Source organism: Achroia grisella, unplaced genomic scaffold, assembly GCF_030625045.1.
Source record: "Achroia grisella isolate CSIRO2021 unplaced genomic scaffold, CSIRO_AGI_Agris_v1 utg241, whole genome shotgun sequence".
NCBI classification, from domain to species: Eukaryota; Metazoa; Arthropoda; class Insecta; order Lepidoptera; family Pyralidae; genus Achroia; species Achroia grisella.
Window position 1 is genome coordinate 1984695 of NW_026712734.1, and position 25122 is coordinate 2009816.

The window sequence follows — 25122 nt, forward strand, 5'->3', positions numbered from 1 at the left end:
TTACGGGAACCATTGTCGACGTTGTCGGTAGCCCTCTCCCATAATACCCAATATTCTGCACTGTATTGGGTTTAAAGGCTCAGCAGATGATGGCCCTACCCCAGTGGCTGTGGCAGACCTTCGAGCAGCAGTAGCAGCTTTTTTAGTTAGATATTTTTTGTCAGCCCATACCTAAAATTTATAAAGTATCAGTATTGGAAAATTTTATTTAATAACAAAATTATTTAACATTTTAAATGCATATCACGTACTAAAATATCAAGAAAAGTGCTTACCTTCTGCCACTGCTTTACAGTTTTAGTGCATCCACCCAATGCATCGAGTTCGTCTGTAAGACGAACCCATAATTGGGTGGATCTTGTTCGCCCTTCTGCATTTCTACAGTGGCCACGAGCTAACTCCTGGTGCTCTGCTAGGAATGTTAGGAGTGTATGCACTTGTTCCACAGTGGGATTACTCATCTAAATGCATAAATACATTTGTTAGCGCTTGTCATAAATAGAAACTAATAAATAAAATCAAAGTTATTAGATGTTCATTTTCATTGATGTTTAACGAACAAATTTAGCAATAAAAAATTATTTAAAAACACTTGTGATGATAATTCTTAAGTTTATATATAAAAAAATAAAAACAAAAATTCAAATGTAAATAGAGGTTTGACGTTTTCTTATGACATAAAATACTACTAATTTTAGAAGTTTATAATTTCAATACATTTAAATATAAACGACTGTACATTTTATTTTATCCGGAGTATACCACTTTATTTTTTTCCTAATTTAAGAGTGTATAATAAAAGACTTCTCATCTTTCATTCGTTCACGATCATAGTCTATGGTACCCGTCCGAAATATCTTATTCCGAAGAAACTTCATGGTTCCTTTAAACTAGTATTTCGGTCGTCTTTCGTTTCGTTACGCGATAATCGGCAGTAACTTTCGTGGTAGACCTCCTGATGCCCTAGGGCTTTTCAAATAGACTTTATGAGTGATAATTTCGATTTTCTGTTCACAAACTATTTCTATAGCGGTCTCTATATATAAACTTTAAATTTTATGCACGTAAGTACACGTGCGATGTATGTAGATATGTACGACTGCACAGCACACATTCTACATGCAACATTTGTTAAACAGTGAAAATGACTTACCGATTGCCGTACCTTAAAAAGCCCTAAATCTAATATACATATACGAGGATCCTCGTACATTTGGTATCCTTGCTTTAAGCTTTTATAGGAGTCCAATAGTAGGTAACCAGGACAAATGCAAATATTTTTTATAGCTAGGGACGAGATTGCGGCTCACCTGTTCGTGATTACCGAACAAGCAAGACTTTGAAGAAGTTATATTATTATGGTCTTTTTTTAAGGTTCAATATAGTATCGGTTCGAAAATATCATAGCTGAAAGGTGATTCCACAATGTGGCTGTGCGTGGCAAAAGGTTTCGGGAAAACCCACGGTGGAGGACCGCCATTCAGATGACGAGGATGATATTATAATGCAATTAAAGACCAATATCAAAGAATTTTCATATTTTATTGATATAATTAATTATAATACAACTTATAAGTATAAAAATAAAATACCAGTACCTATTCATTAATAAAAAAAACAGTACAATTTGTTCCATAAAGGCATTCCGACCACCAATCCGCATAAAGTTTAAGTTTAATCATTTGGGACCAATACGGGAATAATATACTGCGGGAAGTACCGCATAATAAACAAATATAAAAAAGGTGTGGAAATGAGAATCTCTCAGTTTGGTAGTCGGATTAAAAACCCACATATTTGAAATTGTTATTAACTTTTATAATATTAATAATGTAATTTATTTAACTACTAACGACTGAATTTTTACATTTTACATTTACATAGATTACAAGGCAATAATGATGATACCTAAATTGGCGCCTCACATAGTAGCATTGGGTTAAAATAATTAAATAATTTACTACATTTTGATTTAAATAATTGTATTTAATTGCAAAGATTAAATATTTGCTAAACCGTTTCCCTACATAATAAATAACAATTAACGAAGGACGAATAAACAAGAAGTATTAGCATTTCGTAAAAAAATATAGTCACTGAAGAATATGAAAAGGTAAGTACAATACATATACAATTATTTGTCTTATTGCATTTTAGAATTTTTTATACAATCATAGGTCAATGTGAGGTGCTTCCATTATACCTAAACTTATGTGAAATCAGTTATAAATACAATAAAACATCGTGATGAATAGTGATATCTAAATATTTATCTGTAACTACAGCAATGTTTGTATAAATAATGGTTAATGTTAGTGATTGTAAAAGCCTTATTATATCGTAAAATCTGGAATTTAAAATACTCTACATGTTACAAATATTTTGGTTGGAACTTCACAATTTACACAATTTCTAAGATGCACATATTTATTGCATGCTTTTCTTAATTAAGATAAAACAGGTTTAACAGTCATTGAAACAAATATAACTCTTGCCTGGTCTAAATATACATCATGTTTTCAATCAAAACTTATTAGTTCTGCCGTATTGTTGTTGTTTTCAGATTTTACAGATGTTTGGACTTGTTGAACCTGATGATTTTGTGGTGCATGTTGGCCTTGACCTTGTAATCCAAAGTTTTGTGGTACTTTCATGGGTTGCCCAGGAATATTTTGAGTAATGGGTTGACCTTGAGGCATAGATTGGTTTTGCACAGGTTGACCCTGAGTCATTGGACTGGTTTGAGGCAGCGGTTGCCCTTGAGACATTGGTTGACTCGAAGGAATAGATTGATGTTGTTGCTGTCCTTGTCCTATCTGTGGAGGAATTTGACCATGTGTCTGAGGTCCATGGGACATTTGACTTCCGGCCATTAGGTGTTGCATTTGTCCATGAGATAAGGGTTGTCCTTGTTGTCCAGGTAACATATGAACTGGAGGCATTTGGTTCATGTGACCTTGTTGAGGATTGCCCTGGTTATGAGGTAACATTTGACCAGGAGAGATTTGATTTATTTGACCATGTGGAGGGATATTCTGGTTTTGAGGCAGCATTTGACCTTGCTGTGGTATACTTTGGTTTTGAGATAAAACTTGTTGCCCTCCTTGCATCATCATTTGGTTTGGCGGTTGTAAAGGTTGTCCTGTGGTAGGTATTGGTTGGTTTTGTGATTGAGATTGTTGTGGTAACTGATGTCCATGGGAAGTAGGTATCTGTGAAGCCTGAGATGGTGCATTTTGGTTTGTAGGAATATGGTTAGTCATAGGTATACTTTGATGTTGACTAGACGCTGTCGGTCCTTGCATTATTTGTTGCCCAGGCAACATCATGGGTTGACCAGGTATAGGTATTTGCGATTGTTGTACTTGAGAACCAAGTTGATTATTTTGTTGATTTGGCATAACTGGATAACCCGAAACGGGAACCTGAGCATTAGATTGGTTTGCTGTCATCATTGGATTTCTCATATTTGGTATTTGCATGCCTACCATTTGATTGTTTGGAGTCACAAGAGATTGAATTTGACTTAGATTTTGTTGTGCAACAGACATTGGTGGCACCATTCCACTAGGCGGTTGCTGTTGTTGATTAGGTTGTTTTGGCAGCTGGTTAGTTTGGCCATTCTGTTGTGGGACATTCTGACCATTAGGTATATTTTGTGGAATCATCTGATGTACGCCAGGCTGAACAGGAATCCTCATTTGATGCATTAGCATTTGCTGTTGCATAGGTAACTGTTGGCCAGAGGTTGGCCGATTCATTGGTTGTTGAGCACTTGTCGGTACATGGCTAATGCCAGAGTTACCCATAGCATATGTATTCGTTAATTGCGGCACGGACTGAGATATTGTACCCATCTGCATATTGGCTTGTGAAAATTGAGGTTGGCCTGGCATAGCTAAAGAAGCATCTGTAGTAGCTTGTGGCATCATTTGCGGGTGGAATTGTGGGTTTGCGTATAAAGGTTGATTAGGATAGCCGGGTTGATATTGTGAAATATTTGCACCAGGCATGTAATAGCCACTGTTAGACATCATATACTGATGCTTCTGTTGTTCTTGTCTCATCTGCATTTCTCTTTCTTGTTCCTATAAACATATTTATATATACATGTCTAAATATTACAAGTCTATTTTTAGCTTATAAAATATAGCTCAAATTAGAAAGCTGTAATTCATTTGAAATGAAAAGGTTTAATTAACATAATGGTATATATATTTGGATTTCCTTATTACATTCTACTTCTATTATTATATTATTATTACCCAACACTTTTGTAAGCAATTAATTTGTTATCATATATATCAGTTAAGGTATTATACCAAACAAAATCTACTTCACATTTATGGTCATTTTAAGAATGTCATAATACTGAGAATTACTTACCTGCACCCTTTGCAGGGCTAGTTGTCTCTGGTACTGGAGGTATTCATGCTTTTTCTTCCTCATAGCCTGTAGTTTGGCGGCCATCTGCATTTGCCTCTGTCGCTCGGCAGCTTCCGCCTGCGCGGTCAATCTTGCGGCGTGCTCTGCTCTCAGTGTGTCCAAAGCCGCACGGCTGTCTCTCACTTGATTCACTTTATCCTACACAAATAATACATTAAATAAAATAATATTGTCATATATATCCGGTGCATGATACATGCATTGCGCAGCTCTACTGAAAAGTGTTAAAGAGAAGAATTTGCACGCGCTGAATAATGAACGCGGCCGCAAAGGCCTAATATCATCTAGACACGCGGTAGCGTGTCAAGCCAAGTTTCAATTAAGAGAACTGGCGAGCAGCACCGTGTGTATATTTATATATATAATCTATAGATCAAAATTATAACCCACTTCCAGATGACCTAGGAAGTTCAAATTTGGCATGCAGATAGGTAATTAGGTTAGGAAAAAATGAAACTGGTAAATTGTTATCATTTTATTATAATTTTTCACTTTAATTCATTCTATTTCAACTTATATTGGACGATTACTAAAATTCTATGAAAACGTCGATAGCTACCAATTAACTTTGATCCATCACTGGCTACCAGAGATCATCTTGCACTGGTCTAAAGTAATATTGTATGAAAACGTCAATCTTTACCAATTTACGTTAAGCCCTTCACATCAGTGTGGTGGATAACTAGCAAACTTTAAATATTGCATTGAGCGGTAAACACAAGTTGCTATAATTTAGATTCTGTCTAAAATATACTCGTACTTATAACTAAGAGTATAGTCGAAATATCATATACCCCGAAAACATACGAAAATACAGTAGTTTAACAAAAAATAATTTGGTATTAATTTAGTTATAAATAAGTACCTCGTATAATTTATGTACAAAAAGTAATGATATCCCATCAAAAACATAAATGTGAAATGATAGCCGAGTTTAATATTATGATATATGCCTTGATTGTTGACTTCTATAAGTTATATACTAGCCAAGTTAGACCTTAGGCTACACCTAAGGTCTAACTTGGCTAGTTTTCATATACGAAATATACTGTAGCCTTCGCAAGTTCTAAACATGTTACTTGTCGGTACCTATTTTATTATTAGTAGTAACTAGCAATCGAAAGTAATAATTGGTATATGAGAACTGGCCAAGTTAGACCTTAGGCTACAGTATATTATCCTAAGTTATAAAAAGAAATGATATTTTATGTTGTTATAAATACATTTCAGGACAGACCATTGAACTTGCCACCCATTTAGATCTCACCTCTTTTGTCGTAGAAGTCAACAATCAAGGCATATATCATAATATGAAACTCGGCTATCATTTCACATTTGTTTTTTAATGGGATATAGTAGTACTTGAAATATCGTTTATTTAATATTAAATCTGTAAAACGCTGACTGTGTTTTTGTTGTTAACTATAGTTGTGTTCCGAATTCAAAGACACATTGATTCAAACTCCGTACGGATAACAATTTTAGTAATTTTAGAAAGGACGATTGTCTAATTACTAAATGAAATTTTAGTTAGACATCATTTAGTTTTTTTATGCCCGCTGGATGCGACGACAGTAATCTTTATATATAAAAATTACGTGACACGGTGTTTGTCCACGATGGATTCCTAAACTACGATTGATAAATTGATTTAGACATTGTGTGCAGTTTAATCCAACTTGAGAGATAGGATAGCTTACACCTCAATTTACAATTGTAATATTACTTTATTCAAGAAAATTAGCTAAGGTTCTTGAACAAAGCAACAAGAAACGCGTGGCCGGGTCTGCTAGTTCATTTATATAATGTGTACAATTGTAAATAATTGTGTATTTTTTTAACAGAATCTTGTTCTTTGGTGCCCTATTTTTTCTCCTACAAAACGACTTTATTTATAGATAACAAAATCTATATACGATCAAAATGGCGATAAGCAGTACATAATTTCGATTTAAAAAAAAGTATTAACCAATGTTAATTCTAACAAAAATTACTTTAAATACTAAATTATTTTATAATTCGCAAAAACATTATTATTTTTACCTGTAAACTTTCCAAATAGACTCTTTTATCGTCTTGCTGCTGTATATAACGTAAAAGACGTGAGTGCATGGTGGTCATGTTCATAAAGAGAGTCTGCACAGATGTGTCGTTAGCGATAGAGCGCCCTCTGTGAACAAACATTCATAATTTTTATTTTTTATGCAATGCGAATGGCGTCCCTTTTATGTAAGCTAATCCAAGGGTAAAAGCCTTGTCATTTCTATTTCTATCCTAAGATAAAAATATAAATGACAAGGCTTGTTACGAGTGGCTTGATACAAAAATTCAATTTTAATTATATATAATATTATTTTTTAGTAATATTGAGGTCTTTACCTAGAGGAATTGCTCTTCATTCTGTTGACAAATATTTCTATTTGTGACTTCAATGTTTCGATAAATTCGTCTATTTCTTTGTCTTCAGCATCTTCATCTGATATTTTATTGGTCACGGATTTAGAGAAATCCAACTGTAACACCAAAAAAAATGGATTGCTATAACAAATGTAGTAAAATTGTATAATTTACGGAGAGTTTATTATCATTTATTGTTATTTATCCGTAACTAAATTAATTTTTGGTTAAAAAAATGAATATCTAATAGTATTCTAAATTATTTAATGTATATCCACAAAATGCTCAGTCCATCTTGCACAACTTATGGACAATTTCTTCATAATGCTACGAAACTGACCTCGGTAGCATCGGTTGTGGACTGCGCGGGTTGCGAGGCTTGCGAAGAGGGGGAGGGAGCAGTGGGGGCGGCGGGCGTGTCACGTGACAGCCGCTGCTCCCAGTAGTTGCGGTCCAAGTATCGGGACAGTTCCGATGACGCCTGCGCGCTATGGTCCGGTGATGCGCTCATAGACGACGGCGTCGGGGACACTGGACATAGGGACAACACATCCTCAGTTTCCATTAACATACATATATAATATATATTGACATTAAATTTAAATTGTCCTTTACCTAACATTAGAACTACATTTGCACAAGAGTATAATTTTTTTTGCTTCCAAGTTGTATATTTATCGCAAATTATAATTATGCTTTATTTATATTATGCTAAGCAACTTCCAAATTTGACAAAAAATTCAAATATGGCTAAAATATAAATTAAATTGCAGTCAGACAGAAACACTACTAGGCTGAGTAAAGTGACAATAAATCTATACATTTATGCAGGTGCATATATGTATGTATATATAGACACCAATTTACCATACAATTATTTTACCATTTTAAAATAACTATGTGAGTGATATTATTAAATCAAAACTTATATTGTGAATATATTAAAGTTAGTATATTTACAAAAATAGATTTTTATGGGTCATCCGCAACAACAGAGAATTTATATAAAGGACAAATGATGTATTCTAATAACACATTGATGCATACATAAACTGCAACAAGTGTATTTAATTTCTTTTTAAACATTACTATTAGGCGTCATTACAATTTAAGATGCCAGCATATTAAATAACTTAGTGATCACTATATTATAGTTACATAACTTTTTCAATTATCATTAGTATAATCTTGAGCATGTACTAGTAAACTGATACAATACATCCTAGACTATCAAAGGAACCAATAACAAAATATTCACATGTAGGATGGTGCGGAGTGGGGTCCGGCGCGATGTGAGAGCGAGTCTTGCGCTCTTTCTCTTTCTGCTCTGCTTCGGACTGACTAAGGGCAAGCGCGAGCTGAAGCTCTTCTTCCTCTTGAAGCTCCTCAGCTGTCTTACCGCCGCCGGAAGGACGCTTCTGTAAATAATAATGGTGAATGTTCTTATTTTATCATTGAATAACTCAAAAATAAATTATATCTCTATTAGCATTTACTAGGGTAATAATCTATCTAGATTTATAACCAGACACTCTTTAAATAAGTATTTAGATAAATAACGATACGCGTTCTTGAGATTAATTTGTATGTACCATTACACCTAAATATAAACTAAAGAAATATAATAGATTCGCAGTGCTTACTGTCACTATTGTGTATTACCGTGTATTACCAATTTACGTGTAAATTGGTATCACGTAAATTACGTTTTACGTATGTTAAATATGTATCATCGAATCATTATTTATTACTATGAATCCTTTAATGTTTCAATGAACAAACAACATAGTCACTGACTATCAATAAATCAATAATTCACATGTATGCTAGTTATGTTAAACAATGTTATACAATGAATATCAGTGTATTGTCTTGTGAGTTGGATAAGTAATATAATTCCTAGCAATATGTAAAGAGAGAATAATTATTTAACTCGGTTATTTTGCATAAGTGTAGACTAGGTTGATATTTATTTTGAAATGAAGAATTTATACTTTACATATATTTAATTGTTTCACCATGATTACATAGTGAATGAAAAATTAGCCTAAGATGAATTACTTACTACTTAATTAGTTGCTAGTAGTAAGTACTTATTTTTAGTGAAGAGTTTTTGTACAGTACAAAAATATTAAAAGAGTTTTTATAATTATATCTCATAGAATTGTCAGAGAATTTGTAATAAGTACTAATGAAGTCAATAGTAAGACCATTTATAAGAATCTTCTGAGTGTAGAATATACCTACAGTGTTCAGACCTCTGACCCCCTTATGTCCCATTTAAGAGATTATATTTCATGATTGTATACAAGTACAATAATAAAATATAGACAAATAATAAAAGTCTAATAATATTAAAATATATTTTATTATTATCAAAACACCACAATGAAATTTCATAAACATAAAATTACTGTTACCAATTGTGAGTCATGATTAGAAACTTAAGCATGTCCTAATATTTGTTCCACATAAACAAAATGTCATCCATATAAACTATAGTACAAAATGTTTACAACTACATTATTGTTGTATTAATAAAATACAAATCAATTGGATCAAATATTTAAAGGTTTCTTAATAATATCAAGTTTATCAGTCCTGAATTACATTACATTACATATAATGTCTAATTTAATTACTGATTATGCTTTAATCTTCTAACAAACTTAGGTGTCTCAGGCACTGTAAGTGGTGCCACTGACTTCACAGGAATAAATTGTGTAGGTTCAGGTGCTGGTTTAGCATGATGTATTAATTTTGCTCTCAATTCAGCTTTAGATCTTTCCTCAATCTCTTGCTGTTCCTTTTCTTTTTGAAGTCTAAGTCTCTCTTGTTCTTCTTCTTTTTCCTTTAATTGTTGTTCGAATTTTTCTCTTTCGGCTGCTCGTTTTTCAGTTGTTAATATAAATGGTACTGGTTTGAATAATTGCAAAGGTTGCAGTACTGGTTTGAATGGTTCCTTGTAAAGTACAGTTGGAGGTTTGGCTTCAAACTTACAATGATTCTCTTTGTTTTCTGATGATGTTGTAGACGAGGTTGTTTTTTGTGTAGCACTATGCATATGTCTCCTAACAGCTCCAGGTAAAGGTTGAGCTTTGAAAAGTGAAGCTTGCTTTTTTTCTTCTTCTATTTGACGCTTGATCTTCTCCTCTCTGCGTCTTTTTAATTCTTCATCCCTTTTTTCGAATGAGAATGGTTCAGGTTTAATGGGACCCTGACGCTGTATTTTTTGGACATGAGTATCAACAGATTTTAGTACAGTTGTTGGAGGATGTTCATTGAGTCCTTGTTTCAATTGATCTGTAGAATTCACACGCTTGTAATGAAACTTAGGACTAACTGGTTTAGTTGTTTGAACTGGTAACTTTACCGGAATCTGTGGTTTTTCAAGTATATGCTTTGGAGCGGGTCGTGCTTTGAATTTCTGTGCATAATCTGGAGTTTGTGTCAACTTTTTGTGCTGTTCTGTTAATTTGAATGGTTCAGGGACAGTTAAGGGTTTTTTCTGTACTTCAGGCAGATTTTTAGTGCCTTCAATGACTGATTTTGGTATTGGATGAGCTTTAATTTTGAATCTCCTTATTTCTTCCAGTTCCATTTCCTCCTTCTCTTTTTGTGACAAAATATGATGGGGACGGGAGCGAGCTCTGCATCGTAGCATTGGTGATTGAGGAACAGTTAAAGTTGACGGTCTGATAGACCCTTGAGATCTGAAGATTTGGGGCTTTGTAGAATGGAACCTGCCCGGTGTATCTCTTTGATAGTGATATATAGCTTCAGCCATAGAAACAAACTTCGTTCTGGATAATTCCAAAGGCGCTTCAGACTGGCGTTTGTACCTATCGTAAATACTTTGTTTATCTTCAAGTTCCAACTTCACAAGATTATCTTGAAGTGCGGCAATATCGTTCATAGAAAGGGACTTCCTCATAGATCCAATGTGTTCAAATGAATCCTCTAAATAATGGTGAGTTCCAAAATCATTTTCCGTCGGGGTTATTGGTTCTTCTTTTATGTATTTCCCATTTGGTGTTATAAAATGTTCACCACGAAAATTAGTCACGTAATTTTTTGCCATATTAAATATTTTATTTCACTTTAATTAAACAAAACAAAGATGTTGAATAGCATTCGAATGGAAAGCAAAGCAATTCGTTATTTTTTAAACGGACAACCAAATCATTGACAGACAGATTGATGGAAACACGAAAACAAAACAATTGTCAGTTGTCATCAGTATTGCCGTATTCGAATACATTACTCTTCTATTACGTTCTAACTATGTGGCGCCATCTTCCATGAATTTTGATTTAATGTATAATCACATGATTTAGGGAATTTAAACAAAAACTATTTTCCTAATATTATGAATATGGTAGAATATATGCAAAAAGAAATAGTGATAAAAATACTAGTTTTGGAATTCAAATATGTATTAGCGAGTACTCTAAACGTAAATTTATGAAAACAAAGGCATTGTCAAAATTGTTCTTAGTCAATCTGACTCAGTCTATCAGTTAAACGTCATTATTTATATTGAAAGAAAGCTGTTTACGACTAGTAAATTTACGGCAAATATAGTTAAAAATAATTACTGATAATATTGTCCCAATACATATAATCGAAATGACTCAGTCTGCTTTACCAAATCCTAATACATTATTACCACTAGAACTTGTGGATAAATGTATAGGTTCTCGAATACATATTATCATGAAGAATGATAAAGAAATGGTGGGAACTTTGCAAGGTTTCGACGATTTTGTGAACATGTTATTGGACGACGTGACAGAATATGAATCAACACCTGAAGGACGAAAGATCACGAAACTGGATCAAATCTTATTGAATGGAAACAATATTGCAATGTTAGTGCCAGGTGGAGAAATGCCAGGAGAATCTTATGATGGACAATAATTAATAATAAATGTATTATTTTTAAAGTGTTTCTTTTTATTATCGTGTTTATTTCTATTTTGTGTATTTAATTTTATATTTAAAGAGTTATCGAGTAGTGATCGAAATGGATAGACAATAGTTTACCTATCCATTGTTCTATTTTGTATGTTCTAACGGTATATGCTGATGGGGACACTTGTGCGGCAGTAAAAGTATGTAATAATCATGGCAAACTAACAAGGAATTTATCAAAATGGTTTACAGTGGAATCTTGTGGATGCCGATAGTACCTAACCTATACCTGACCCATCATTACTACGGCCATACACTGCTCACGACATGAGTTTCGGAGCATAAAATTAAAAGTAACTAATATATTTTCAATCTGACAGATGGTTCTTAATCTTTTAAGTGTAATGCTTCATTATTACTTCCATGATGATATTTGTTTTAAATACAAATGGTTAATGTAAAAACAATAATACTAAATTTTACACTTAAAACTAATTGTAGTTATTACATACCTGTGGCTGTGTTGGTCCATAGTCATTAGAACTGTCTACAATTTCCAGTTTGGCAGAAGAAGTTGGTGGGCGGCTCACTTTATCATAACATGCATCACAGACGCGAACCTAATAGATTAACAAAAAAGAATTACTGATACTTATACCTCACAGTTGCATAATTTAGGGATGTTTCTTATTACAATATTATGTAAAGTAACTATTCCAATCATGTACCTCTTTTTCAATACCGAACTTTGGTAGAGTTGATGTCTTGGAGCTGCATTGCTGACAAAAAACTTGGCCACATGCTCTACAATGATGCCGACGGACCATCAGTGAAAATGCGACACGGCATCTGTTACAAAAATTACCAGCAGTCATGCATATTGGACTTTATTCTCTGGCACTATAGGTGCAACATCATCCATAAAAAAACATGAGGGTGGTATACACATAGACAATGTACATAAGAATTCCGTTTATATCATGAAAGTAAAATTCTTTAAACAATAAACTAATATTCACTAACCTATGGCATACTTCTCCATCAGCCCACTCTGGTGCAGTGTCAGCAGAGAACATTGCGTCAGATTCTTTTAATGGCGGGAACTTATAGCTTTCTGCTTTTAGTATATTTACTGTGTCCTGTTGAATACATTACTATCATCAATTTGTCACATTAATAACATATGATTTTAAATAAATCATATGTGAGTCATACAGTAGACTGATAAAGACAGATGAAAGTGTGTAAAATTGATAACAAAAAGATATTGTGTTTGTTTACCCAAGTACCTACATCGATAACGTTGAAAATTACATATTTTATAGCCAATTAAAATCATTGACTGTATACTACTAACTAATTACTTTAAATAAGAAATTATATTAATGGTTTGGATTTGGAAGAAAATATATTAATGGTAGCCAGACTATATTACATTACATATTTTAAAATGAACTAATATCTTCTTTAAATATTTTATATGAGTATATTAATTAGGATAAAAAGTGGCCCTGTGTCTATATGGTAACCTAGAATCCAGTGTATTATGTATATCATGTGTCAAATTTTATTCAAATCTATAAAGCCATTCCATTCACAAACATGATCAAAGAAAAAATCCTCATATTTCTCTTTAAATATAGGTACTTACTATGATTTTTATACTATGACTAAAATAATATTCAATGTGCTGTAGATGACATACACCATTATTCAATATTATAAAATCAAACCCATAAATTACTCACAGTCCTTTCAAATCATACAAGTTTTAAATTTATCAAGAAGGACAATGACGTTTCTGAACAATGTAAACAAAACAATAAGTCGTTGATTAGATGTAATTATGTGACTGCTTACGTACATATGTGGGCTGCACTGAATAAATCAACAAACTCACTCATATAATGAATATTTCTCTTTATCTACACAAAATAACAACAAAAAGAAATATCTATCCGTGTCTAATTAGATTAGCAGTAGACGAAATCGATAGTTCGCACGAACGTACTAGCATCTACATGTACGTAAAGCAATTTTGATATTCACCTTGAGTGAGGCACAACAATAGTTCAGTGAACTGTGAAAACTTAGTCTGAAATCTGTCATTTAGAGGCTGACACATCTAGCATGACTACAACTTTGTGAGTAATAAACTTGTGTTGTATATCAACCAGCCGTATTTTAACCGACTTAAGAAAAGAGAAGTATCTTAATCAATTGTTAAGTTATATTTTCAATGAGCACCGAGTAGCGCGCGCGGTCAAACGTGACGTCACCACTAGCTACACGGTGCTCCACAAGTTTAAAATCATTATACTTTGTTTATTAATACAACTAAATTGGAAAGTATATTATGCAGATGAATACATGCTGTAATGTATGTGTTCTAGCATACATTACAGCAGCAAAGTTGTGACAAGGTACTGATTCTTAATTAGAAAAACACATGCATAATAGTTTCTAAATATTAAAATAATAGTAATAAGCACACAAAGAATTTTTTATAAGCCTACATAATTTACATGACATTTAATAACTCCCATATTATTATTTTTTCACTTCAAATTCGAAAAGAATGATTTCTGCACAAAAAAATAATATTCACATATATCAAATTATATGATCCTTAGCAACTATAAATTTACAGACAACTGAGGCATTACACATTTGAGGATGTCAATTAAAAATAGGATTATTAAAAACTCTTAATAATTGTATGTTGTGATTTTATGATTTTACCTGAACAGCTCTATACTTTGGTGAGTTTCGAAATGCGAATGCCCATGCCTGTATGAGCTCAAGAATTTTATTACGCAGATTTTCATGTTGAGTAGATTTTACCAAGTCACGTAGCATTTCACAGAATGCCTTTGATGTCACTTCATCGTGAACTCCAGAGCCTGTTGGAAAAAAATAATATGGTGATCGTTACTTACGAAATTTATCTAATAAAGTAATAACTGCTATGTAGAGTCTCACATTGGTGTGTAAGAACTAAGACTAAGCAGTAAGTCTAAGAACCATAGATTTCTAAATTTCTTCAGTCGCCAAAACAATTAGTTTATTATATAATTTTAATACTATTTGTAGAATTAGGTATTTATAAAATTTGGTTTCAAAGTAGTAAGAAAGTACAACACACTCCAAACAGATTAATTAAAAGAACAATAATTTGATTATTAATTAAAACAATCCATGAAATATTTTTTATGTTACCCAGCCATGCATTGTTGTGGCTAAGGTTCTTGAGCTCTCCTATCTTTCAAGTTGGATCAAATTGCACACAATGTGCAAATCAAATTTGCAATCGGTTCAGTAGTTTAGGAGTCCATCGTGGACAAACAACGTGACACATAGTTTTTATATATAAAGATGTACTAATAAAAAAACTATATCTAGTTAGAATAACACAATATATACTTATATTGTATTCTATAACTATGAAAAAAGTATACTACTCACCACAATTTTTGACTATACTTTCTAGAGTAAGTAAGGCAAACATAGCTTGATGTGGGTTCTGTGCATATAGCTTCTTTTTAACAGCGGCCACTGCATATTTTGGCCTAAAAATAAATACTTCATATAATATGAAATAATATATACTATGAAGATCACAGCTTATAAATTTATGCTGTAAAAAGGCAAAAACAAACATAAGGTAGGTAAAAGCAAACACTGATAGTAAACACTATAATTATTACTATTAAAGAAATAAGTAAGATGAATACATTGCAAGTTAGTAATACTGATAACAATTTCTCTGATGCCATCAAACATATGTCAATGTATCTTTGTTAATTTACTAGTACTTGCTTAGTCTGACCTGTAGGTACAGGAACCTATGTTTTTCTAAAACTGCAATTTAAAATAATAATTATGGAGACATATAATTCAATAGAAAACTTTCTAGACAGCTATGACATGTTATATTTTTTACATATTACCACTGAATTCATAAGGCTGTTGGATGACGATGACCTTCGCTAAAAGTGTATGCTGAATGCTGATACATTATTATGCAACAAAGTAATATAAGTAAAATTTCATTCTGCACTTATCACAAAAGACATTTAATTATTATTTATGATAACATAACAAGACAGAATAGTGACATAAAATACAGACATACTAAATAAGTGTTAAGGAAATTTAGATAACTCATAGTTAGCTAGCTTTGTTTGTCCTTATAACCAATATGAACTCCCCTGAGTTGATAGTGGTTATAAGGACAAAATAAGCTAAAAAGAACTAAACTAAAAGCTACAAAGGATAAGTGGAGTAATAATTGTATGTAGTTGGCCATGAGTGCTATTACAATGAGTCGGCCCAGCTTGGGGCCAGCTTCCTAACATTTAAGTGACTTTAATTATTCAAATACAATTTAGTGATATTAAGCCTAATATTACAAAGAGACTTCAGCTAGTTTGTTTGTGTGGAGGGTTATTTTTGGAAATACATGAGAGATAATAGAGCCTGGAGTCATTATATTACTAATTTATACTAAAAAATAATAATTGTCTCTTAGGTATTTACCCCCATTCACTATTATGTTTGATAAATCTAGTGGAAAAGAAAGCTTCTATGTCTATTAGATATTACATCTATTCATACAAACATTTGATTGTAAGTTTTTAAAGTTAAGGAGGTTCCTGAAATAGAGTTTTTAGTTCTAGTATAGATTATCCATTCTAAGTAAGTATGGTATTGTAATATTGTCCATATGTGATGTATTTTTTATACCACTATACTGGCAAAAAAGTGTAGGGTAGATATTATGGTAAACTATTAAGAGAGTCTATATATTTATGAAAAAAAGTATTCAATACATTAAGAAACATCTACAGTAGACACTGTGTAAACTTATCATACACAAATTGCTTTGTGATCTGACTACTGCATATCTGCTCAGAGAACTTGAGGTTGTAATATACTGTAATTGTCAAAATTAGATGATTCATAATTTCCACCAATTAACCTGAACAGTTGTAATTATTGGACTCTTACTAGATGTTGTTATAATGTAATTTAAATAGCAAATGACATTATCTATATAGGTATAGCACTACAACATGACATTATAATAGGAAGCCTGTGGTACCAAGTACATGATTATGCATTGCTATTCTCAAGGTCAAAGGTACTATACTTCTGATGCTGTAATTACACTACTTTATCTGAGCCCCATTAGCCAAAACAGAACATCTACTTGGCAGCTGAAATATGTTTTCCCACACATACATTCATTTTAAAGTCTACCTCATGAAAATACATTTATTTAGGAGAGATGTCCATAAAACTATGTGTTTAGGAGAGACCTACCTATCTACCACATGTAGATAAATCTAGAGTTAATAAGTATTATTGAACACTATCAAGTAGTAATATGTAAAATGTGAAGATTATTAATAATATTTTTATGTATATATTTACTGAAGTATGGTACATTCTTTAGAATTTTTGACACATAGTTACAATACTCTTTGCTGATGGCATTGCTTATTGGAATTGCCCTAGTTGTTTTTAAAAAATATTTACCAAATTTCTTGTTTATGCCTAACATTCTAATTTACTACCATATATAAACAAAATAAATTTAAATATTGCTTTGTATATTTTTTATGTATCATTTGAATGTTAGTTAATATGTCAGAAGCCTTTACTAATTCCTCCATCAATAAAGTGTATTTCCATCAGATAATCACCAATAATCCTCACAATGGGATTTTACAATACAATATACTTACGAACAATCATTTTGTCTAATCAGATCACAAATTTGAAGGATAGTTGGCCAATCGGGATCCAAGCGCAGATTACTTGTCGCTTTATCTAGAACATAATTTCATCATTATTGTAAAAAATTGGTATAGAAATAATACAATTAATCTTTGCCGTTTTACGTGAGATTATATTGATGACTAATAAAATTTATTTAGCTGATCTCAGATAGTTAAGTATACCATTAAATGTATATGTAGTCAATGCAAATGAAGGAAATAGAAATTATTGTCAGAATATAAATAGTAAAAAGAAATTGTAGAAAATGCCTTTATATTGCACTGCGTAAACCATTTATGACATTTGATAATTAATTATATACTCACCAAGTAATTTATCAAAATTGTTAGCTCGAAACATGTTTTCTTATTGTTTTATTTTATTTATTATAGAAAATAAACTGATTGATCGTAAAATAGAAAAATGACAGCTCACTTTTGTCAATTCAATGTTTTTCTGAATGTTGGTAATATATGCCATAGAGTATCTATTGTTAAAGCCGATTTACACGTGTCAAATACATTGGCTAGACAGTACACGCTGTCGAGTCAGTACCGAGAGTGAACATCGAGCTATAAAAATATTAACTCTAGGGAATGGCTATATTGAAAATTACATTAAGCTACATTAATTATAACTTAAGGCTCACAGTATAATATCTATGTATGCTATATAAATAATACCAATATTTACACCACTTCAATTTCATTGATATTCTGCCAACTGTGCGAAAGGGACAACTCCCTCACTATGAAATCTCATAAGAGAATTAGTATTCATTGGTTATGGACTGAAATGAAAAGTAATGTTTAGGCATACATATTTCATATGAATTATTACTATAATACACATTTCTTATTATTATATAAATAAAAAATCATTGTAAAGGTGATTTTAGGGTAAGGAAACAATTAACACACATTTTAAAAATCTGTAACTAATGATAAGAATCTGATTAACTATTATGTATTAATAATATTAGTATTCAATGTATGTGTTCTGCAATATATGTTTTAAATATAGCGTATTATTTATAATAAGTGTCATAAAGATGTTGCCCATGACGAATCGACATGAATTACTATTAATGCGTAATTAAACTTTACCCGTGCCTTAATAGCGCTAGTGGAAAGAGCATATGGATTTCTTGATGGACATTGATTAATTTGTACAATAATCTGATTTAATTAAAAACACCAAAGGTAAATATTTATAACAAACTAAAATAAGCTATGGTAGGTTGCTCCCTATACAGCATTATATTCTTCTCGTTTATTTAAGCCCCTTTATCCGTAACGACGTGGTTGCTCGTGACTTTAAGGTACGGTTTTGATTTTGTGATAAGCTTGGCGCGATAATGGTCCTCACCCCGACCTCAAGAACCTGCCTTCATGGCCGACATTCGGCCTTCATCCAGTTTTTCCAGGCGAACCACTTTCGCCTTGAGAGATCTGCACCTTTCTAGGAGCGAACCCTCTTTATTTCCGTAGTCATAGGTACTCCTTCTGTTCTTATTTATTGTTCTATAACAATGAACATTATAAGAATAAAGTATTTTTATTCTAACATTTCTGCGAGAATTATTTGAGAACTATTCATTTTTATCAAAACAATATGATTATGTTGCTCTTATGAATGTGCAATACATACGAGTACATACATATATGGAAACAGTTTCAATTTCTTCCTATTGTAAATTCGTATTTTTCTTCGCCACAACAGCAACAGTTTACACGTGTCTGCGACTTCCCTACTAGGATTGGTTTTGAATCGATACACTTAGTTTGAACTAGCTGTTTCTCGCAGTTTAATTCGCATGAACTTATTTATTGTGACGGAAGTGTTAGAAATCTTAGCTCATTTGCTTACTCAATTTATATTGAATTCATTTGTAAAATGTCTCAGAAAAGTCAGTTGTTTTATCAATCAAATTAACAATGTGTTATCAATGTATATGTATATATTAATAGTATATAGTATCTTCATAGAATTGAGGTGCAAAACTGTACATAGGTACTTAATGTTATGTTGAAATTCTTTTCATAATGGCATAACAATCAGAAAGACATAAGTGTATTAATTGTTGTACATATAATAGTTTGTGATAACTTTAGAACTACAGTTTTAGCCATAGATACATATAGTATTTAACGATGTTCATTATATATTTTATATATTATTATCGGGGCGTATCATGTTATCAGTAAGAGATTTCTTATCATGTCAGTTCGGGGCCGAACTATCTATAAAGAAATATAAGAAAGTGTACTGGGCCCCGCAAATGTATTTTAAAACAATGAAATTGAGCCGGCTCTGTACTGTAAATATAATTTTTTTATATACATATATGTATGTCTGTGAATTCGTTTGTCTACTCCTGTTACCGAGGTGCATAAAACGCATGCTAATATCTGAAAAATATTAGATGTTTGAGTGAAGTAAGCTTCCTGTCCTAATATTTGTATGTGTATTTTTAGTCAGCTCACAAACAAAAAAGGTTTTTAACTATTGTCGTAAAATGACTTTGCAGTCGTTAATTCAGTTATTTAAGTATATAATTCCACTGTGATTGAAATATTTTCAAGTAGTGTAGTTGAAACGTTTAGATAACGGGGCCCCGAATTACATTTCCTAGGGCCCCGCCATGCTTAATCTTGCCCTGCGTGTCACTGCATGCATGGTAGTTTATTTTTAACTATGAAACAGAAAGGTACCGACTATATTATTTTATACAATAAAAGTTGTTAAGGAGGCATTCGTAATTGTGTGGAGTAGATGATAAGCGCCAACCGATAAAACAATCGATTATAATTATTTATTGTTAGATTAAATAAATTCATTGAAGTGGTGTTTTGTGCCTGATCGAAAATTCTTTTAAATGAAATATGAAGTGTTGTTACTTTCATGGAATAAATAGTATTATCAGTAGACATAAAATTAATATGCAGGAGAAGATAACCGATATAAATATTAGTGTTATTGGAAGACAATATATTACGGAAGAAATGGAAAGACAGAGAAAAATGCTTACAGAATTGGATTTCAGTTTGAAGAAATGCAACCTACAATTGACCTCATTTAAATTAGCAATATCTACCCTTCAACTGCAAACTACTGCAATGCAGTGTATGTATCGTGATTTAATGGAACTAAGGATAATAATAAAATTAATTATTAAATATCCTCTCATATCAAATTGTCAAATTATATGACTACAATGGCTTCAAAAGGAATGCATAACTGTACACTCAACGCGAATTAGTATTGGTCTAAACAAGTAGTTCCATAGGCATTTATAGCATATAGGTACTATATATTATAGTAAAGATTACAATAATATAGAAAAACGAAATAAATATATATATATATATGAATTTTATGTATAATCATTACACAGTATAAAACAAAGTGGCTGTCGCTGTCGGTCCCTATCTTTATAACTACACATCAGTGTTTTTTTTAATAGATTTTAATAGTGACACAAGAGGAAGTTTTATATATATAATAATACATGTACATCCGTGCGAAGCCGGGGCGAGTTATAGTTAGATAAAACTGAAATTGGGAATATGAAAGAAATATCTTCAGTATCAGGCAACTCATATTTGCAATATGTGACTTTCTACGTGTCACTCCTATTTGTGACGCATGATGATGTAAGCTATGACAGTCGACTTGACTAATAATTAGGTATCTACTTAATGAGGTCGACGAAGAAGATGGCGCAGACGCAATATTACTGTTTAACAATGAGTTAGTGAGAATAGGATAGATATTTATATAAAATACTAATCGACCCGGCAAAAGTTGTGCTGCATGGAAAAATAGCGCTATCGGATTTTTTTTTATTATGAAACTATCCAAGTCTCCATTGAAATATAGACACGAAAATACATCCAAAGCTGTTTAGTACGAGTTATGCGACAATAATATGTGCAGAACTATTATGAATAGATAGATAGAATATACTTAATTGTAATAATACAATAAAGAAAAGACATAAATAATATATTAAAGAGCACATGAATACGATGAATGTTTTAGGTCTAGATTTATTATCATGGCCATACTAAAAACTATTGATTTATTTTACTGTACTTACTTTAATTATAATTAGTTTAATATATTAATTAATGTATTTTTGTTTCTAACAAATATACGCAAAATAAGTAAATGATCATTGTCATAAGTACCTACCGGTCTGTCAGACTCCGAAAGGATAGCCATTCTAATGACAAGGTGTAAATTAGGTGCATTAGATATAGTACCTAATAACAGGTTGGAATAGTATTTTCGTCTTCATTTAATTTCAGTAAAAGTATCATTATAACATTAATATTTAAAATATGTTTTTACTTTTTAAAAGAGTTTAGTTTTAGTATACCTTAGTTTTCTGAAATAAATATATTCTAAGTTACTCCTTATTACATCAGCTACCTGCCAAAAAAGTCCCGTCAAAATCGGTCCAGCCATTTCAGAGATTAGCCGGAACAAACAGACTGACAAAAATTTGAAAAAAATGTTATTTTGGTGTATGTACCGTATTTACAGTCATATGCATGTAGAAAAAAACTATTATTTCAATGTTTGAAATAAACAGACACTCCAATTTTATTTCTATGTATAGATTAAAGCTATGTATACTGTTATTATTGCATTTTATTTTAATCCAAAGACATATATAAATAAGAAACTAAAGGTTAAATTACATACTATTCTGTTCTTTCTTCAACTTCAAAAATAACACACAGGCGTGTTCCAGACACGTACCTAATAATCTATCTATTTTTAAATAATCATTTTTCTATGTAATTGGAACCGCCAACAAGCGGCCTAGATGGTGCTAACTATGTGAGTACCAGGTGGTAAGTGGTAGGTCGCCTTGGTATAAACCTAGGAACATAAAGACCTCCATGGTGGTCACAATGTCATCCCGTAATATCGCCCATGCGTTGCCATTCCCGAGAGCTGAGATATTTTTTTTAATGGACGACAATGGAATTGTTGGCCAGAAGTTTATGCTGACAGTGCAGGAAGGATGAACATGAGGTCAGGCCAGCTAGCCCACTGTGACAAATTTATCATGATGGTTTTAAAGCGATTCGCGCGGAGTTCAACTTGACATGGTACATTGATGGCAAACGTGACAACAGTCTACAATACTAACAATCCCCTTCCTACGGGCTAAGATATTATGCCTCCGTATCACATAATTTCATTGCGATATCTCACCCTCCAACTTATAAAATAACTGCTCTGCAACAGAGGTGTCCACGCAGACGACTTTCCAAACAGTATACCACTGATATTCCTGGTACAGACACTTGTATTTTGTATAGAGTTTATGAATGTGTGCCAAAGAATAATAGAAATAGTTGACATAAAAATCTTGTTTGGTACACGGGCGCCATCTAGTATGTAGATTTACTACTAACTTCTATAGCCAAAGAGTAAACTAAATATGTTTGAAAATTAAAGAGTAATCTAAATATAAACACTTTTGTTTTATCTGAGTTCTTTATACAACAGACCCTAGGTACTATGTGATAGATATTAATATAAATTTTCCTATATTGTACTGTGAAATTTTTAATACCTAATTTATATAAGAAAACAGTCGTAGTTGTATTAACATGTACTTAATAGTCTTTTATCTCTGAAGCAATGGCGGACTAGTTTCAGTGATGAAACTACAATCAACAATCAAAAGCTAAAATGAATCAATATGACGGTCAAATATTTCAAAAAAGGTACAAAAATGTAATTATTATTTTTATATTTCACATCATCATGTTTTTCTACCTATCACTAGATGGCGCATAGCTCCTATTAGGTTGCTTTGACAGTAATATTTTATTTAACGTCAGCCTAACGACAGCCTATAATATTATTATTAAGTATTACTTATAGGAAGGTGTTTTGAATACCTTAACGGTGAAAATCGTAATGCGTAAAATATTCGTCTTATAATCATGATCCTTTAAGTGTTGTACATCGCGTACTTATTTACGTACCTTTATTATGGTAATATTTATTTAATTGCAACGGAAAACAAGCCGACGGCCTACCCGATGGTAAAAGGTAACCGTCGTCTATGCCTATATCTACATGTGAAACATCACAAATATAATGCTTATGCCTGACGCTCTTGAAATCATGAGTTGGTCGCCATTAAAGAGGAATAAAATCTCTTGTCTTCGTAATCTTCGTATTCTATCATTTTATTTTTCACAAGCAACTTCAATAAGCATCTAATTAATGGAGCTGCTTGTCTAAGCTAAACATTTGACGACATTTGTTGTATTTTTGTAGATTGCAGTAGATTACATAAAATGTAAATTTTTACATTGTTTTTCTTTTAATTATTGTATATAGAGTACATACACATTATGTAATCTTGCTACGTGAGCATATTGGGAAATTGTAAAGCTCGCATAGTCTTGATGTCAACAAATAAATAAATAAAACAAAATTACGGTTTCGGTACACATTTCGGAAATCAGAGCCATATTAAATTCGAAGAGATATGAGACGAATCAATCTCTCATATCTCTTCGGATTTAAATGTATACTGTAGAAAATATACAGGCAATAAAATAACTATTTATTTAATATTGTTATTAAAATAATCTTACACACCTTAAATTAACGAATATATTCCTGCAGCAACAGGTGACGAACAGACTAAATGCTGCTTTTATAATTAAAATTAAATTAAATTCATTAGGTAGAACCAATGAGAAAATAATTTACTGACTAGAAATATTTTGTATTAAGAACAAAAAGAAATCATTTGAATAAAGAATTTGCTTAAATTATTTAAATAGAGTTATTAGAAATTATTATGCATATTCTAAATTTAAAATATATCCGCTCTTTACTATTATTATTAGTGACAAGCTTGCGACTAATGCATTGCGTGATTTACGCAAGGATATCAGGATATTCCTGGATGCACCTGAGGTCGCCGGAGATCGTCGGAAAGAGCATCGGCCATGACAATTGAAAGAGCAACATTACCTCTGTGCGGGGAGCGTAATTCGATAATCGTTGTGCTCTTGAACGTGTCGAGCCGCTGACAGACCATCTGTCACGTGGACCGACCTGTTAGAAGGATACACATATCAACTTTAAATGTAAAGCCGTTATGATTAGTTAGTTACCTACATACCATCTGGGATTTAATATATCTATGTATAATAAAATGCAGGAAAAACATTTACTTTTAAGTAGCTATTATCGTTAGCCCTTTAAACATTTTATAATTATCTATATGTTTACAGTATGTCTGTTCGAAAATGATAGGATTTCCTTAAAAATGCTAATAATAATAATTATCATCTTTATTTGTTTCAAATAACGAACTATTAATAATTAAATTAATTAAAATCAATAAAACGAATCAAAAAAGAAATCGTTTTCTTGATTTCTAGTACTTGTTCCAAATTAGAACCGTCTTTAGTTAAAATCTTTATAAAGAACTTATAGGTAAAAAACTTATACTAGTCCTTTGTTTATTTTTGAATATACGATTTTGTATCATAAATAAAAAAAATAAAGCTTTCTTTTTAAAGACATTAG

General features: G+C 31.9%; 4 protein-coding genes across 4 annotated transcripts; 1 reads left to right on the forward strand and 3 right to left on the reverse strand.

Moving 5' to 3' along the window:
- LOC131842636 (uncharacterized) lies at positions 1–584 on the reverse strand. The gene is made up of 2 exons (XM_059191209.1): positions 276–584; positions 1–171 (listed from the first exon to the last, which is right to left on the reverse strand). The coding sequence occupies exons 1-2, from the start codon at positions 459–461 to the stop codon at positions 1–3; spliced, it is 357 nt and encodes a 118-aa protein (XP_059047192.1). The 5' UTR covers positions 462–584.
- Positions 585–1523: 939 nt separating this feature from the next.
- On the reverse strand, positions 1524–17976 carry LOC131842515 (hepatocyte growth factor-regulated tyrosine kinase substrate-like). Its single transcript, XM_059191068.1, has 13 exons — positions 17868–17976; positions 17508–17592; positions 15223–15326; positions 14500–14660; positions 12781–12896; positions 12486–12606; positions 12270–12377; positions 8102–8261; positions 7184–7374; positions 6826–6959; positions 6490–6616; positions 4387–4584; positions 1524–4088 (listed from the first exon to the last, which is right to left on the reverse strand). The coding sequence occupies exons 1-13, from the start codon at positions 17899–17901 to the stop codon at positions 2520–2522; spliced, it is 3108 nt and encodes a 1035-aa protein (XP_059047051.1). The 5' UTR covers positions 17902–17976; the 3' UTR covers positions 1524–2519.
- Positions 9203–11020, reverse strand: LOC131842513 (targeting protein for Xklp2-like). Its single transcript, XM_059191066.1, has one exon. The coding sequence runs from the start codon at positions 10922–10924 to the stop codon at positions 9482–9484; it is 1443 nt and encodes a 480-aa protein (XP_059047049.1). The 5' UTR covers positions 10925–11020; the 3' UTR covers positions 9203–9481.
- LOC131842514 (U6 snRNA-associated Sm-like protein LSm5) lies at positions 11357–11789 on the forward strand. Its single transcript, XM_059191067.1, has one exon. The coding sequence runs from the start codon at positions 11473–11475 to the stop codon at positions 11761–11763; it is 291 nt and encodes a 96-aa protein (XP_059047050.1). The 5' UTR covers positions 11357–11472; the 3' UTR covers positions 11764–11789.
- Positions 17977–25122: the final 7146 nt, after the last annotated feature.